General features: G+C 45.4%; 3 protein-coding genes across 4 annotated transcripts; 2 read left to right on the plus strand and 1 right to left on the minus strand.

The window, feature by feature from the left end:
- Positions 1–3,221: 3,221 nt before the first annotated feature.
- On the plus strand, positions 3,222–5,800 carry si:ch211-114c12.2 (uncharacterized protein LOC336578 homolog). 2 transcript variants are annotated; one of them, XM_068744889.1, is made up of 7 exons: positions 3,222–3,956; positions 4,191–4,294; positions 4,443–4,536; positions 4,653–4,731; positions 4,992–5,063; positions 5,143–5,290; positions 5,387–5,800. In XM_068744889.1, exons 1-6 carry the CDS (start codon positions 3,937–3,939, stop codon positions 5,281–5,283), a joined length of 510 nt encoding a protein of 169 aa, XP_068600990.1. In that variant the 5' UTR covers positions 3,222–3,936; the 3' UTR covers positions 5,284–5,290; positions 5,387–5,800. The 2 variants fall into 2 exon arrangements, with proteins under 2 accessions (XP_068600990.1, XP_068600991.1); XM_068744890.1 differs by having other exon boundaries at positions 4,656–4,731.
- A 1,856-nt stretch (positions 5,801–7,656) lies between these two features.
- Positions 7,657–9,114, plus strand: si:dkey-71d15.2 (SH3 domain-containing kinase-binding protein 1). The gene is made up of 4 exons (XM_068745021.1): positions 7,657–7,782; positions 7,884–8,074; positions 8,182–8,245; positions 8,368–9,114. Exons 1-4 carry the CDS (start codon positions 7,696–7,698, stop codon positions 8,404–8,406), a joined length of 381 nt encoding a protein of 126 aa, XP_068601122.1. The 5' UTR covers positions 7,657–7,695; the 3' UTR covers positions 8,407–9,114.
- Positions 9,115–9,269: 155 nt separating this feature from the next.
- On the minus strand, positions 9,270–14,296 carry lipia (lipase, member Ia). Its single transcript, XM_068745018.1, has 11 exons — positions 14,216–14,296; positions 13,832–13,907; positions 12,461–12,831; positions 12,262–12,370; positions 11,816–11,917; positions 11,647–11,736; positions 10,936–11,103; positions 10,653–10,742; positions 10,205–10,313; positions 9,935–10,108; positions 9,270–9,804 (listed from the first exon to the last, which is right to left on the minus strand). Exons 2-11 carry the CDS (start codon positions 13,884–13,886, stop codon positions 9,723–9,725), a joined length of 1,350 nt encoding a protein of 449 aa, XP_068601119.1. The 5' UTR covers positions 13,887–13,907; positions 14,216–14,296; the 3' UTR covers positions 9,270–9,722.
- Positions 14,297–14,644: the final 348 nt, after the last annotated feature.

The raw sequence follows: 14,644 nt of genomic DNA on the forward strand, positions 1-14,644 counted from the left end.
TGCGTCAGAATGTTCTCAGAGCAGAGTAAACATTCGATTTAGGAAACAGTGAAAATATGATTTTTAATTCTACTCACAGATTGTTCACTTCTTACCAACGATGGTTCGACCACATTTTGGACCGCCACGCTCAAAGCCCAGGTATGACCTTTCTCATATGTCAAGTTAACACAGATGTGTACTGGGTACTTAACAGTGGCATTTTGTAATCAGCTGTTTTCTTTGTGTCCTTTCAGACCGTACCTAGATGGGCACGACAACAGTCCGAATGAAGGGACTTATAACTCCAATTCCAAAAGTCGAAGAGATGTCCACGATTACCCAGGAAAGTCCACTTTCATCCCGAGAGACTCCAGGGGCAGAGGGCGGCCCCCAATTGTCAGAAGAGCCCCGCTAATGGCACAGCAAAGGGAGCCCCGTTTCAATCACTGGAGGTCCCGGAATCAGGATTCTTTTCAAACGTACCCTCTGAAAAGGGAACCGCACCACACACAGAGAAGGCCTTCTCCATCCAGACTGAACCGCTCCCCCCATGTCCAGCACCATTCGTCCTCTCGCGGTCCTGGACAAGGATCCCATGGCCACGCATCAGATTACAGGTCGCCCTCCCCGAGACATTTTCACAGCCACCCAGCTGACAGGAGACCGGGTCCTCCACCGCACTACCGGGGATCTTTCAGGGGCTATAAAAGGCAGCCAGATTTTCTGCGTCGAGACTCTCGTGGGAATTACGGCCCCAGAGAAAGGCCGCACGAGCACACGGGCCACGGCGTGAGGCGCTGGAATGACTCGGGAGCATTCTCTCACTCGCGTAACAGAGAACATGGGCCCCCTGGGCCACAAAGGATTCCCAGAGAGATGCACTGGAGAGGCTCAATGCCAGAGAGGTACAAGAGTGAAGCAACAATTCCAGCTGGGTAAAAATGTTTTAATGGGAGGCCTGAAGCAGACAAAGCCCCCCCCCCCCCCCCCAGTCACGGGAGTGGGAATAGTAATGCTTATCCCTACTCGGCCCCAGCTCACAACTATTAGTCGGGATGAATTGGTGCCGATGTGTGTGCTTTCTCATCCCAGTGAGAGAAGTGTTGCATCTATCATTTCTTTTCTCCTCTTAACTCTTTAAGAATCTGTCATGGCGTTATCAAGGGGCTGCATTAAGATAGAAAAAAAAAAAAAAAAAGAAAGTTCCGCCTCCCACTAGACTCGGCAGTGGATCTATCAATGTAATGATTTCTCTATTGTTTGATGGATGTGCAGGTGGTCATCTGAGCAAGAATCCAGGCGGCAACGTGGTCCGGTGGAGAGGCAGGGCAGCAGATCCCACAGTAGAGAGCGGGCACAAGATGTCCCTCATCATCCCCCATTCAGACCCCCCCCCTGGAAAGGAGGCCCATCACCGTCATCCTCCTACCACAGGAGCCCTCAGGAGAGGCAAGAGGCAGGCCCTCGCAAGAGGAGGATATCAAGCATCAGCATGGCGTCCTCGGACGCTGCATCGGAGCACGGCGACCTAAAGCACGCCAGGAGAGAGCGGCCGCAGCCGCTCGGTGTTCCCCGACCCTTTGGTGGTAAACCGTTGTCGCTTAGGGATAAGAGTTACCTTGTTAAGAGCAGACAAATGCGAACGGAGTCTCTCATGAGGCTCAAAATACCTCCGTGTGGGAAAGCCAGGCCTTTCCAGGGCGACCCCACCTCAGAGGAAAATGTGAGCTCTGTTCTAGCCATGAGGAAGAAACGTTTCGCGACGAAAGAAGTTCCCCTGAAAAAGCTGGAACCGAGGCGGCTCGATCCAGAAGAGCGCTCGTCCTCAGAAGAAAGCAGTGCCAGCAAGTCTTCGAGAGACTCTGACACAGGCAAAGAACAGGTGGAGTCTCGTCGGCCCTCGAACGCTCACAGGTATGGTATTTTCCTACTAGCACTGTTCGAAGGGGCTTGATGATGATTAAGAGGTCAAGAAAGAATGTCACTGTGTGAAGGGCTGCCGGCTGTGGAAAATGGAGATGACATGAGATAAATGCTGATTCAGTTGATGAAAAGCTGCAAAATGTGTCAAAGGCCGACGCCCCCCATATGTCTGCGTGCTGCCACTGTTTGAGAATATCTTCTTGTGAAGTGAGCTGAAGACCGTGCTGTATTATGCACCACATAACTAAAGCCACCCTGTCCTTAAAACCCGACAAATACTTTGAAGAGTGTGGAAAAATGAGTTGATCTGTGTTGTCGGACTCTTCAGTTGGTCGGGATTGCAAGCATATTATGAAGACCCCCCCCCCCCCCCCCCCTTTCTGTCGGAGCGCAAAAGCCGGAATTATAGCATGCAGTTAAAACATGAGAATGGGGACACGAAGAAAGCTGTGTGAATGAATTTGCCCTGCCTGCTGCCCCTTCTTTTGAACTATTGGCAAACCCTAACCCCCCCCAATGTGTCGACTCTTCATGGATCTTGGGAATAGAAGTGCATCAAATGGTCTATTCGACATTGGATGGCATCTGTTTGCAGCAGCAACTGCAACGCCAGAGCATAAAGTTTCAAGTCGTGACACATTTCGTCACGGAACTTCAAGAAAACCGGTCCCAGCGTGCGGCGTGGCGCCCCGTCTGAGACTAAAACGTATCGCTACAGTGTCAAGATGGACGACATGATGAAAGTCGAGCAGCAACATAAAGAGCTTCTGTTGCCGAAGGATATCAAAAGCCCACCGACAGAGTTCAATAGCAAAGTGCACCGGCCTTAACGTTCACGTTAAATTACTGGTGAGGTGTCCTGTTAGAGGTTCAACAGTGCTTAGATGTAAGACTTCAATCATTGGGAAAATATGTTAAAATTATACCGGGTTATAATCTTCTCCCTCTGATCGGTTAGAGTCCTGGAGAAATGTACACGTATTGAATCAATGAGTTTAGAATTGCGACTCAAATTCTCTCGGGTGTTTGTGAAGTTCATTTGCACTGCAAGGATTGGGTTTGCCCGAGTCGGCACCACCCGAGGAATGATTGAACTGAGCCTATAAGAAGTGGCCTATACATCCCACAGATGTCTGAAAGTTCAAGGATGCGTTCATCAAGGAGTCGCCACAACACCCAGAAAGAGAGTTTATGAAGGAATAAACCTGGAGTAATACAGCTGACCTTCGTCACGTCAATGCCGGCAGACACAAAAACCATTTAACGGGGGGGGGGGAAGAATCCAATCGGAGACTCCGAAAGGACGAGACGAACGTCGAACGATGATTGAACTGGAAGAACGGCTTAAAATGCAGCATATCGAGGTGAAATAGATTGCGTTGGTGGTCAGTACCAACTTGCTACTGCACGGCCACGGAAGCAAATTCAGTTTGGTCTGCGCAGTTCTGTTGTCGGTGAATGTGTTTGAGCTGGACCTACAGGGCCGGCATGTCTGGTGCTCGGATCGTGCATCGTTTGCCAGTGGCGATCAAAGTTGTGTTTCCAAGACTAACGCCGGCGTCCCGAGCAACAGCCCTCGAACCTGCAAGCCCCCGATTGCTAAACCAAGTGAGACGGGAACGAGGCGGTCTCGGATCCGTTCTGAAAACTGTCAGCGTAACTTCCAACGACTGCATGAAGAGGAAAGGAACTGCAGGACTGTATTTACTGCAGAACCAAGGAGCTCTTATGGAACGTGTCTCTCTGGTGCTGCCTGGATGTGGAAGTGTCTCCAAGGCTCGACATCGTCTTTGTTACATTCCGGATGACGAAACTGGAGGAATGACGGCGAATGCTGCGGTGACGGAACCCTCTGAAGTTCCGTCCAGATGAGAACAAGGCATTGGCCTGCTGCGAAGGATGATGGAAGATTCGGTGGCGAGAGCTATATCCATATCTTAAATTCTTTCCGAGATTTGCTCAGTCAGACATTGGCTGAGTAAATGAAGAGCGCTCGTTTTGAATCAGGGTGCAAAATAGGAGTAAAGAAGCATGGACATTTCATGGTTCTTGTAAGTACCCATTAGTAATATGATTATTTATGTCTGCTTGCAATACAGTCTTGTTCGGTATTTCAAAGAGTCAATAGGGTGATTTGATTGTTTTTACTAGCACATTGCACTGCGGTAAGTTCAGTGACGTTATGTATCCAGGCCACATTTAAGTTGTTCATGCACTGATGAAAGCTTGACACGGTGCTGAGGTAGGGATGCCGACTAACGCTGCCTCCACTGATCTCTACCCAGGTTGTCTCCCATAGAGAAGCGGGACCTTGTTGTTTTGTCCCACTGGGACTCGTCTTCCAAGGATGGCTCGCCTCCGAAAGCTCGCAGCCCAAAATCAAATGCGGGCAAGTTGACGTTGCCGTCTGGTGTTCTCGGGGGGGGGGCGGGGAGGGGAAATCCACAATCTGTTTCATAATTGTCTTGGTTAAACTCTATTTAATGTCAGAGTTTATAGCGTTGGCTTTGTGTGTGTAAATCACTTATCATGTGCAGATGCCACGGAGAACCGTCGACGCTCGAGGTCTAACGATTCCAGATCACCGCCTGAAGACCGAAGACGAAGTTATATTGATAAGAAGGGTTGGAGGTACAGTTATGAAATCGATCAAATTTTCTAATTACGTCTGATATGCAGAGTTTTCCAAGCTTCAGAGTGGGTTTGGTTTCTGACATCTTTCTTTCATATATATATTTGTTTCCCAGCAGACCGTTCTATATGCAGGACCATCACAGATCTTGGAGGCCCTTCAGGAGGCCAGGACCGGGTCCAGGCCCCATGCAGGTGAGAGAAACGTGCACTGCAGAAAGGAATGCAGATTCTCATAGCCGCTGAAAGTAAGGTAATGTAGAATATTGATCTGTAGAGGAGGGGATTAGCTGTGACATGCTCATTGTGTCAGCAACTGGTCAAAACTATACAAATAAAACGAGCAACATTAGCGACTGAACATAACATAAATATGCAACGTGGCGTCCTCAGTCCGTGGCTTTATGGGAACTGCGGTGGCTGCGTGTTCTCAGTCTTCACCGATGTTTTTCCAGAGGCCCAGGTTCTATGGCGGACCGAGGAGGCCCGGCCCCGACCCGTCTGGGAATTTTAGACGGCCACTCATGGTATGCGCTCTCAAATCTCTTGGAAAATTGCTAATGAGATAATCCACTCTTAAATCCAATGTGAATTTGTTTCCATAAGGAGGGCTTGGTGCCGCGTCCTTTCCCCAATCAGAGGCCAGTGTTCCGAAAAAGTCAGACTATCATGTACAAATACCGCAGCATGAGAGTGATGCGACAGCGTCCGCCGTACAACCGAGGACCCCACCAACAGCGCTGGTGATGACCTGGTACGTTGTGGTGTGGATGTTCTCTGGCATGGAGTTTAATGGCAGTCATCTATTTAGCTGTCTCTACCATTCATTCATTCATTCTGTGTTACTCAGGTCCTACATTCTGGAGACACTGGAAATCTCGACGTTATCAGCTCGGTGCGGCGGACTGCTCTGATTATTCTCTCTCTGCAATCCCGACCTGCCTGCACATGGTGGAAGAGTCATTGCTAACTTATTCTCCACGACCTGTTTTGGTCACAGAATACGTCTCACAAATGTCCAGTCTTTTTTCTGGGGTGTCAACATTTGGGATTTTCTTACACTACAGGATGTTGTCGTTTTCTGAAAATAGTTTTAGCATTTTTCTTCAACAAGCAGCAGTTGATGTCTGTTAAATCTAGGAAATGTTTACAGTAATCTCATCTGTAGAAGCTGCTTTGATTAGAAATGGCTGCTTCTCATGACACTGCTACTTGTAAAACGTAATCATGTTCAGTTTGAGACGAATAAAAACTGGATTTGTCAAACACCTATTGTTACTTTTTTACCTTTTTGTTTCTTGTAAATTTTGTTGCAACAAAATCACTTTAATACTGATGTGTTACTACATTTACCATGATGCAATTTAATTCACGAGACTACCTCCCCAATGACCAGTATACAAACAGGTCCTATAGGGGAGGGACCAGACAAAGGGTAGCTCACAAATGAATGAATAAAACAATTGGTCCAGAGTTTCCCTCGCCCGGATGCGGGTCACCGGGGGCCCCCTCCTGGAGCCAGGCCTGGTGGCCGGGCCTTTACCCATGCGGCCCAGTCGTGGGGCCTCCTTCCAGTGGGCTCACCACACATAGGAGGGACCAAAGCGTTGTGAGTTGGGCTTCTGCAGTAGTGCGGACTCTGCACAGATCCGTCATGGTGACGGAGCGAGCTGAGCCGAAAGGGAAGACCCAGGACACGCTGGAGAGACTGTGTCTCTCGGCTGGCCTGGGAACGCCTCGGGGTCCCCCTGGAAGAGCTGGAAGAAGTGGCCGGGAGAGGGAAGTCTGGGCTGCCCCCCCCGCGACCCGGCCCCGGATAAGCAGTTGAAGATGGATGGGATGGATGGATGTGCTTATATTTAATTGACAATGAGTGTGTGTGTGTGTGAAAGATTGTCTGTCTGTGTGTGGCCCTGCGATGACCTGGCAACTTGTCCAGGGTGTGTTCCCCCGCCTCTCGCCCATTTACTGCTGGAATAGGCTTCGGCGTGACCCGGTAACGGACAAAGCAATTCGGAAAATGAAAGAATGAAACGTTTCCTGCTTATTTCTTTCAGTTTAAGTAAAAGATCAAAACGCATGGAACGCGTTCTTCCAGCTATGCCGCCCCCCCCTACCCAGGGACAAACTAAGCGCCCCCACTCTGTCTGTCTGGAGCTAAACTTAGACCTGACCCCCCCCCCCCCAGTTCCTCACCACGCCGGGTTACAATGGGGGGGTGTCGCATTACCACAAGTGCTGCTGGACGCCCCCAGTGAGGCCGGGCCGACAAGGTGAGACCCTTTACTGACAGTCATTTGTTTACTAAGTTTACTAACTGCTCTGTGTTGTGTTCATTGATTTGTTTATTGCTCCCTGCCTGCCTCCTGTGATTAAGAATCAGACTGAAGTTGCCGCTCCATGATGATGATTTGTAGCACGAGGTCAGACTGCATGGGGCCCGCTTCTATTTGTCTCTGTTCACTAACTTGTCATTTAGATGTGAACTTCAAGGCTCTGCAGGTGTTTTTTCTGTCGGCCGCTCCACCACACTCGTCACCTCCGTGTCGAGATGGGCAGCTACAGCTCAGCCCTCGTTCCTGGTAAGCCGAGCCGACTGCTGTGTCTGACCTAATGTCATTTGAATATGCGACCACGCTGGATTGCTGCTTGTTCATAGAGTGGACTGCTAAATGCCAATGGATCGCAGAGATGCATCGCTGCTGCTGTGATTGTGGCCTGCGACGTGTTTGAATCAGTCGTGCTTTTTTGAGAGTGTTCTCTCTCTCTCTCAGAGACCGAAGAGTTTCATTCGATTGTGTCGCTCGCCGAGAAGCTGAATGAGCAGGTATAGCTCATGCTTCAGACTCTGGGAAGTATATGCTTTTGTTTCAGACTGTTGACTAGAATTTATTTGTGGCTCACAGTTTTGGAGAAAGAGTGTTTGGCCTGGTCTGTCCTATCTGCCCTTGGGATAAATTTAACTCTCCTAAGCTGCCTCGTGCACACGGCCAGGACATGACTTCACTTCTTCTCAAAGACGCCGGCTCTGTCATAAATAGAAGTTACTCTTTCTGAATGTTCCTGAACTGAAGGTCGTACTGGGCACTCACGAAACTTGAACTGCCCTATAAACGTATTTGTCCTTATCAGAGGTCTCAATCTAGTCTTCATTTACAGATGACCCTCATGATGGAGGAGGAGCCGACTCCTTCAACGTCTGAAGATGACTCTCCAGAAACGAGTCAAAATGGGTCTGAGCTGCCCGTAAGTGTACAAAAACAACTTATGTACCGGTACAGTATATATAAAAAAAGAACATTTGTTTCTTGTGTTCTCCATCAATCTCGCAGCGTTTTCTTCCACAGAAAGAGGAGCCCGCGCAGGCCTTCTCCTCTCTGTTACCGAAGGTTCTCTCTGCTGTGCTGCCCCCGGGCCTCGGCGCCGAACCTGAGCCCGACAGCAATCCGATCCAACACAATCCACCGAACCTGGAGCGGCTGCAGGCAGAGCTGAGAGAGCTGAGAGACCAGTTTGATAAGATGAAGAGTCAGCACAAGTATGGCTTCTTTTTATCTCCTCTGCTCAGACCCTTGCTACCTGGCGTGACATTCGGAACCATGCATAGCTGCAGAGCACTAATTTGATGATTATCTTGTATTCCAGCAAAGAAATTAAACTACTGATGAGTGAGCTTGATGAAGAGAAAAAGATTCGCTTGACTTTACAGGTGCAGGAGTCACAATATTTAAAATATAGCGGCTTTTAACATTGTCAGAAGGGTTCTAAAGTGAGAATATTAAGCTTGCTATGTCACATCTGCTGTCGCGGTTTCATTTTCTTTTGTTTCAGATGGAGATTGAACGTCTGAAAAAGCGCATGTCTAAATGAGGAGAGTAGAGAGACTACTCATCATCTAAGTGAAGAGATCACAAGTTGATGTTTTAAAGGTCCCGCTCTATATTCCAATGCTACATGTTAGTATTTGTATGTTAAGAAAAAACTTTGTTCACCCCCTGGGGCATTTTTGTGCAAGAGGTTGCGATATACAAATCACACAAAATAAAGTCAAGCAAGGAAGAAGAGTAATATTACCCATAGATTTTAGATTTAAATTGTCTATGAGACTGATTTTAAAATAATATTCTAAGTGTCCTGCTCATGTTATTCACACTGATAGGTGTTTAACTTTCCTCCTTAGTCAAGGGCTGAGTTGTACAGCACAGGAGTTATTGCATTTTTTGTTTTTAATTGCAGGCGACAGTATAAATTTCCACCTGCAAAGAAAGTTGATGGTATTTATCTGTTGGCCAGTGAATGAACCTGCTAAACAGCCAGTTTGTGTTTATTTTAGTGGGCATTCTCTGGCATCCTTAGCAACCTGCAGAGAGAGAGAACAGTGTTCCAATGTGTTTTTATTATGAGAAAAAATAAATAGTTAATGAATGTTTGAAAGGAAATATTATGTGAAATTGCAATTAACCATGCAGGTTAAAACCACAAAAGAATTCTAACATTTTAGTTTCATACAGTTTCTTTTTTTTTTTTTATCAGTCAGAAAACTGAGAATGCTTACAGTCAAATCATCCCTTCTTGATTTGGACTGTAGCAGCGTAAACTCATTAAAAGGTTTGCACATCACTGACTTTAGATTTTATTAATAAGGATGAATTTATATACATATTCATATAAAAAAATAAATATAGTTACTAAAGATGCCATATGTAACAAAAAAAAACATGTTTGAAGGAGTGTGTATTGAAAAAGTATTTAATCTTTCAGTCTTAAAGATGCCTTTTTGGAATGTGTTTGGACAATCACCAGTTTTCTTTCTCGGTTTCATTAAAATCACAAACCTTTGAAACCGGCGTCATTATTGTTGTTGCAGTCAAAGAGTCTTACGACGGCGACTCGTCATCGGGAGTCGTTTTGAGGTTAATTCATTTTCAAATGAATGACAAGTCAGAATTCCTCTACATGTGAAATGCATTAAAAAAAAAGGAAAGTTCTTAAATGGGATACGTTCTCTCCAAACACACGCACATATCTTGACCTTTGATTTTCAGATCACAGTTGATCACACCCCCGCCTGGTCTGCTGCATTGATACGGTGTTGTTGCTGTCTTGTATAAATCCCGAAGAGTCAGCTAAACCTTGCGCTTTCTGTATGAGTTGAGAAATCTTTTGACACAGGATCTGATATGAGCTCAGAAGTTGGACTCTTCACAGGGAATGGGCCGGAAGGTGACTTCCTTGTTCTCAAGAAGGATGTCGTATCGACAGAGGGGCCTGTAAAGGACGGTCGGTGTTAGCATTCATTTAGACGTGGAACAAGTGAAGAAAAATAAAGGGTTGGAGGTTATAAGATTAATATTACATTGGATTTTTACTGAAATACAAGAACCAGAATGTGTCTCACCTATCCTTACGGTCCAGGTTTGTGAGACGGATTCGGAGAAGACGGAGCTTATATCTCGGCGTGAACACATTCCCACTGGAGAATGTGAGAGATATCGTTTTCACCTCCTGGATGTCTTTGTCAAACTGGGCAAGCAATGTCGTCTCTGTGTACCTCCTGAACTTTGTAGCTGCACTGATATGAATGCAGAATTGCACAAGTTGAACACCAGAACCAAGAGGAGACATGATGGAACGTTTGCTCTGGATATTATTTGAAGTAAAGATTTACTGGTTTATCTTTGCCACTGATTCTTTACCATCACCGTGAAGTTTCACAGTGATGTATCCCCAACGCACGTCTTTGTTCCATATCATCATGTCCACCCGGAAGTTTGTCACTGAGACAAGGAGGAGAAATATGAAGATACAGCTGCATTTCCAATGTGAAAACTAGACCTGATTTTTTTGGGTGCGGAACTATATATATCTATATGACTTGATCCATCTGTTTCACCTAAGATAAAATACTGCCCAAGTAAATGGAGAGGAGACATTGTGTTGTTAATCTAATTCCCTTGAATTGTTTTTTGACGTATTTAGCAACTGTACAACCACACAAAATTACAACATGCCTTTTAGTGTATTCCTTAAAACCACATATGGAAGTATTTAGCTGCCACACGGAGGTTGAGGGTTGTACGATATGTTTCTTAAATTATGTTTACTGTTGTACTTACTGCAGAATGGAGAAACGGTGTTTGTGCTGAAGAAAACTTTTGTTTGCCCGAGTTCCAACAGCACATCTTTCCAATCGGTGACATTATAACCTGGATGTGATAGAAAGACCCTCGTCAGGTCTAAGCGACAACACACCCAAAGCCATGACAACAGAATGGTGACATCATTTATTGTGTTTATTGGAATCCAATAAACCTTTTTATAGGGGATTCTAATGACAGTTGAACCGCTTAAGACAAAACAAGATGTTTTTCGTCACTTAGAGATAATTAAAATACAAACCAAACACAGGACACCCCAAGTCTCCGAACCGGTCGCAGCTCGTACAGTTCCCGTCCAGAAAGTCTTTGTAGGTGGAGCAGGGGTAGGCTTTGCTCTCGCAGGTGTAGCTCACAGAGTCGAGATAGAGCAACACTGACCTCTGATGGTCACATTTAAAGTAGGCTCCTCCTGAAAGGGCACAACAACAGCTGTCATTAGTGCAGGATTGCTCCTTGATGATGAAATCCTTCCTTCCACCAAAGACAGATGGAAGATGTTATGTGACCATCCACATTTTGTTTGTTTGATTGTCTACAAGATAGCTAAAGAGTGTTGTCAATGGACTTTGAGGAAAATGTTGCGCCGGTCCAGATCTCAGACCAAGGAGGCAGGTTCTGCCAGTGTCACGAATAAAAGAAAAAGTGGTCCAATGAGAATCTAAATACCCAGACACGAGCAGCTCATGCTGTTTCACCAACTAAAATATACGTTGTATGAAATCATTATTTGAGTGGGTGTACTATGCATTGGGTCAGAATCACAGAGGCGGTACAGACGCGGCACTGCCACCAATACGTAGCTGACATAATGCAGATTCAGTCTTTCAAAAGAGTTTGTAGTAAGTGTGGAAGATGAAATGACATTGAGATGAAAAATTGATCGGAATTCACCATAATGGTAAAATCAGATTTTAGTTGATGTGATTTGTTTTTACAATTTCAAAGATCTCACCAGAAAAGATGGTCTTTGGGCATCCAGGTTGGTCCGTTCCGCCATTAGCGTAGAAATCGACGTGACCAATGGGCTCTCTGTAGCCCAAGGCTGTAAAAGACAGTCAGCACGTGATGTCGTCATGATTTAATATTTATGGATGCAAAAACAGCATTCCAAATTAACTTACAATCTATGTCTGTGTGCAGGACATCCACAAACAGGGCGTCTGAGGGGTCCAGCCGCATCTCTGGAGGAGTGCCGTTGAACTCAGGCCCAGCAGGATCCAGAGCTGCAAAGGTCACACAGATGTTAGCAGAGCTTATTCACCATCACTGAAAATGTCTGAGTAATGATTCGACCACAACGCGATTGAGCATTGTGGTTGAATGTGTGGGAACAAATCAGAACAGAACAGAGTAGGTGGGGACAGACAAACCAGTAGGGAAGGGTGTGTATATGTCAGTTCATGTGCTTAAGATAAGAGCCACAGAACACTGCGACCTGTGCTTGGGATAAGATGTTATGGTTACAGAGACAGATGAGAGGCCAGCTGCGTGTTGTACTCTCTCATCATACAAAGTCTGATTCGACTGGTCACAACTGAGGCATCACAAGAAATGACCACATTCTTACCTGTGATTCTTCCAATCGATCCATTCAGGTTAGCGCCTACGAATCCTGATATATGAGCCCCGAGACTGACTCCAATCATGTGTATGGAGCTCATGGAGGCACCACATTCCTGATGAAAACACAAATCACTATTCTCAATGTAGAAAAATAACCAGCTGTCTGGTGTTTTCCCAGAAGTGGTCACGGAGGGAGTGTTTACCTGCATTTTCTTAACGAAAGCTGTGAGGTTTTCAGCTTCCTTGTGTGTGTTTTCCACAACTCTGAAATAATTCAAACTGGTCGCTCCGTGGTTCCAGTCCACTATTATGACATTAACATCTTTCCTGATCAGTAACAGCTCTATGATTCTCTGTAGCCACATCGGTGGGGATCCTGTGGGCCGGTACCCATGAATGACAAAGGTTGTCGGTTTTGACAAGTTAAACTGGGGGTGGTTGCTGATGTCGGTGTGGGACATGAGCGTACCGCAGGTGACATTCTCCCTGGTGTACAGCAGCAACCTTGTTTTCATTGTGGTTCCAATGATAGCGTGGCCAAAAGCTAGATCTGTGAATTCATCACATGCTTGAGCTAGAATTGATGGAAGGAAAAAAGGAACAGGGTAAATCATCTTTTTTACAATACTGCCACCCAATGGTGGAACTGTTTGACTCCTGCCCTCAAAACATGCACCTCTTTGGCCTCATTCAAAATGGCCCTAAAAATACACCTTTCAGGGGGGCAGAAATGGAGATAGTCATCACGACTCTCTCCGGATCAATCCCCCCCCCCCCCTTTTTTTTTTGGACCACCTACATTGTACATATTATGTGTCTTTTTAATTTATTATTATTTTGCATCTGTGATGCAATTTATTTTTATTTTATTGTTATTTTGCATCAATTGAGTAATTTAATATTAATTTTATTGGTATTGTTAAATGTCGATGATTTATGCACCAAGGACTTTCAACGGAAACAAGACCGCAAGGGCTTTTTTGAAGTGCTCCTCTTAGACAGGATGTTTGACTTTATTTGTACTCTAACATTCTATCTAATAAATATATTCATCATCATCATCACAGACACAGAGAGATGTTTGTTTTGGCAAGGGAGAATGACAACGTAGAAAGATGCGATGCGGTCATTTGGATGGTTCACAAACATCGCACGGGTTTGTTGTTTTTTACTTAAATATGTAACAAATATTGATTCTATAGAAGGACGCTTTTGTTTCATAAGCCGACGTGCGTTAATTATTAGAAGGAAGTTATCCTTCAAAAGCTGGAGCCTCTCCCAGCTGACCTTGGGCACGAGGTGGGGTACACCTCGTCACCAGGTTATAGCTTGGTGATCAATTACGCAAGACTTTTCACATCCAGTGAAACTCTGACGTGTTTAGTTGAATGGCCTTAGAATAGCAGGTGTGGTTATGGCACCAATGCACGGTAGCAATTAAAACATCAGGATGTGTGTTACAGATTATCGGGGGGGTCATTACGGACCATTACGTTACAATTAAGACCAAAAGCAGCCACACGTTCACGTGTGCTTGTGTACATATACTAATGCATTCAGAGTGTCATGTTTACCTTTGCGTATTTGAGCAGTTAACAGCAGCAGTGCCAGATATTTCAGCAGGAACATGTTTTACACCAGATCTGTAATCTGTGCACAGATTGAAAGTGGTTGACTATTACTTACAGACGCGATTTAGTCCTAATATAATGAACAACATATCACATGCCGACAAACAAACAAAAACAGCAAGGCAGGAACACAGTTTCAACTCCTGGGAAAATGGAAATCATTTTATGATAAGTAAAACTGAAATCTGCATAATTCTGGTTTGTCTCCCACAAGAGTTGATGCCTCAAGTTCTCTGAGCGTTCGCTGTCTTCCATAGGGGGTTCTCGATCATTTCAACAACGATGACATCTACGTACACCGTGCGTCTGTTGCTATCAGAGTCTTACCTTTTGCTGCGGGATATTGTTTCCTGGTTGGATGTGTCCAAAGTCCACAATATGACAGCTTGTCCTATATGTTTGTAGCTCTACATATTTGGGCAGTGATCAGGAAATGAGAGGAGGAACAGCGAAGCAGCAGCGCTCCTCTACTCCTCTCCTGTGTATGCACTGAGGATAACCCCACCCCTTGCTCCAGGTCATTGTGTGCATGGGTGAAACATTCCTGTGAAGTCACTCCTGGTTCCTTGTAACCGGTTTTGTGACCATTTCCAGTTAACTTGACTTGTAATCTACAGAAATCAAGCTTTCTGTTTTCTGGGTATTGAACCCCTGTTTGTTCATGAAAAGTTCAGTGGATGTGAAAAATATTTAAAAAAAATGTTCACAGAAAGAAATATGTCACCCGCATGTCAAAAGTCAGTCAGGATGTACACA

This window comes from Brachionichthys hirsutus, chromosome 10 (genome assembly GCF_040956055.1).
Source record: "Brachionichthys hirsutus isolate HB-005 chromosome 10, CSIRO-AGI_Bhir_v1, whole genome shotgun sequence".
Lineage (NCBI taxonomy): Eukaryota > Metazoa > Chordata > Actinopteri > Lophiiformes > Brachionichthyidae > Brachionichthys > Brachionichthys hirsutus.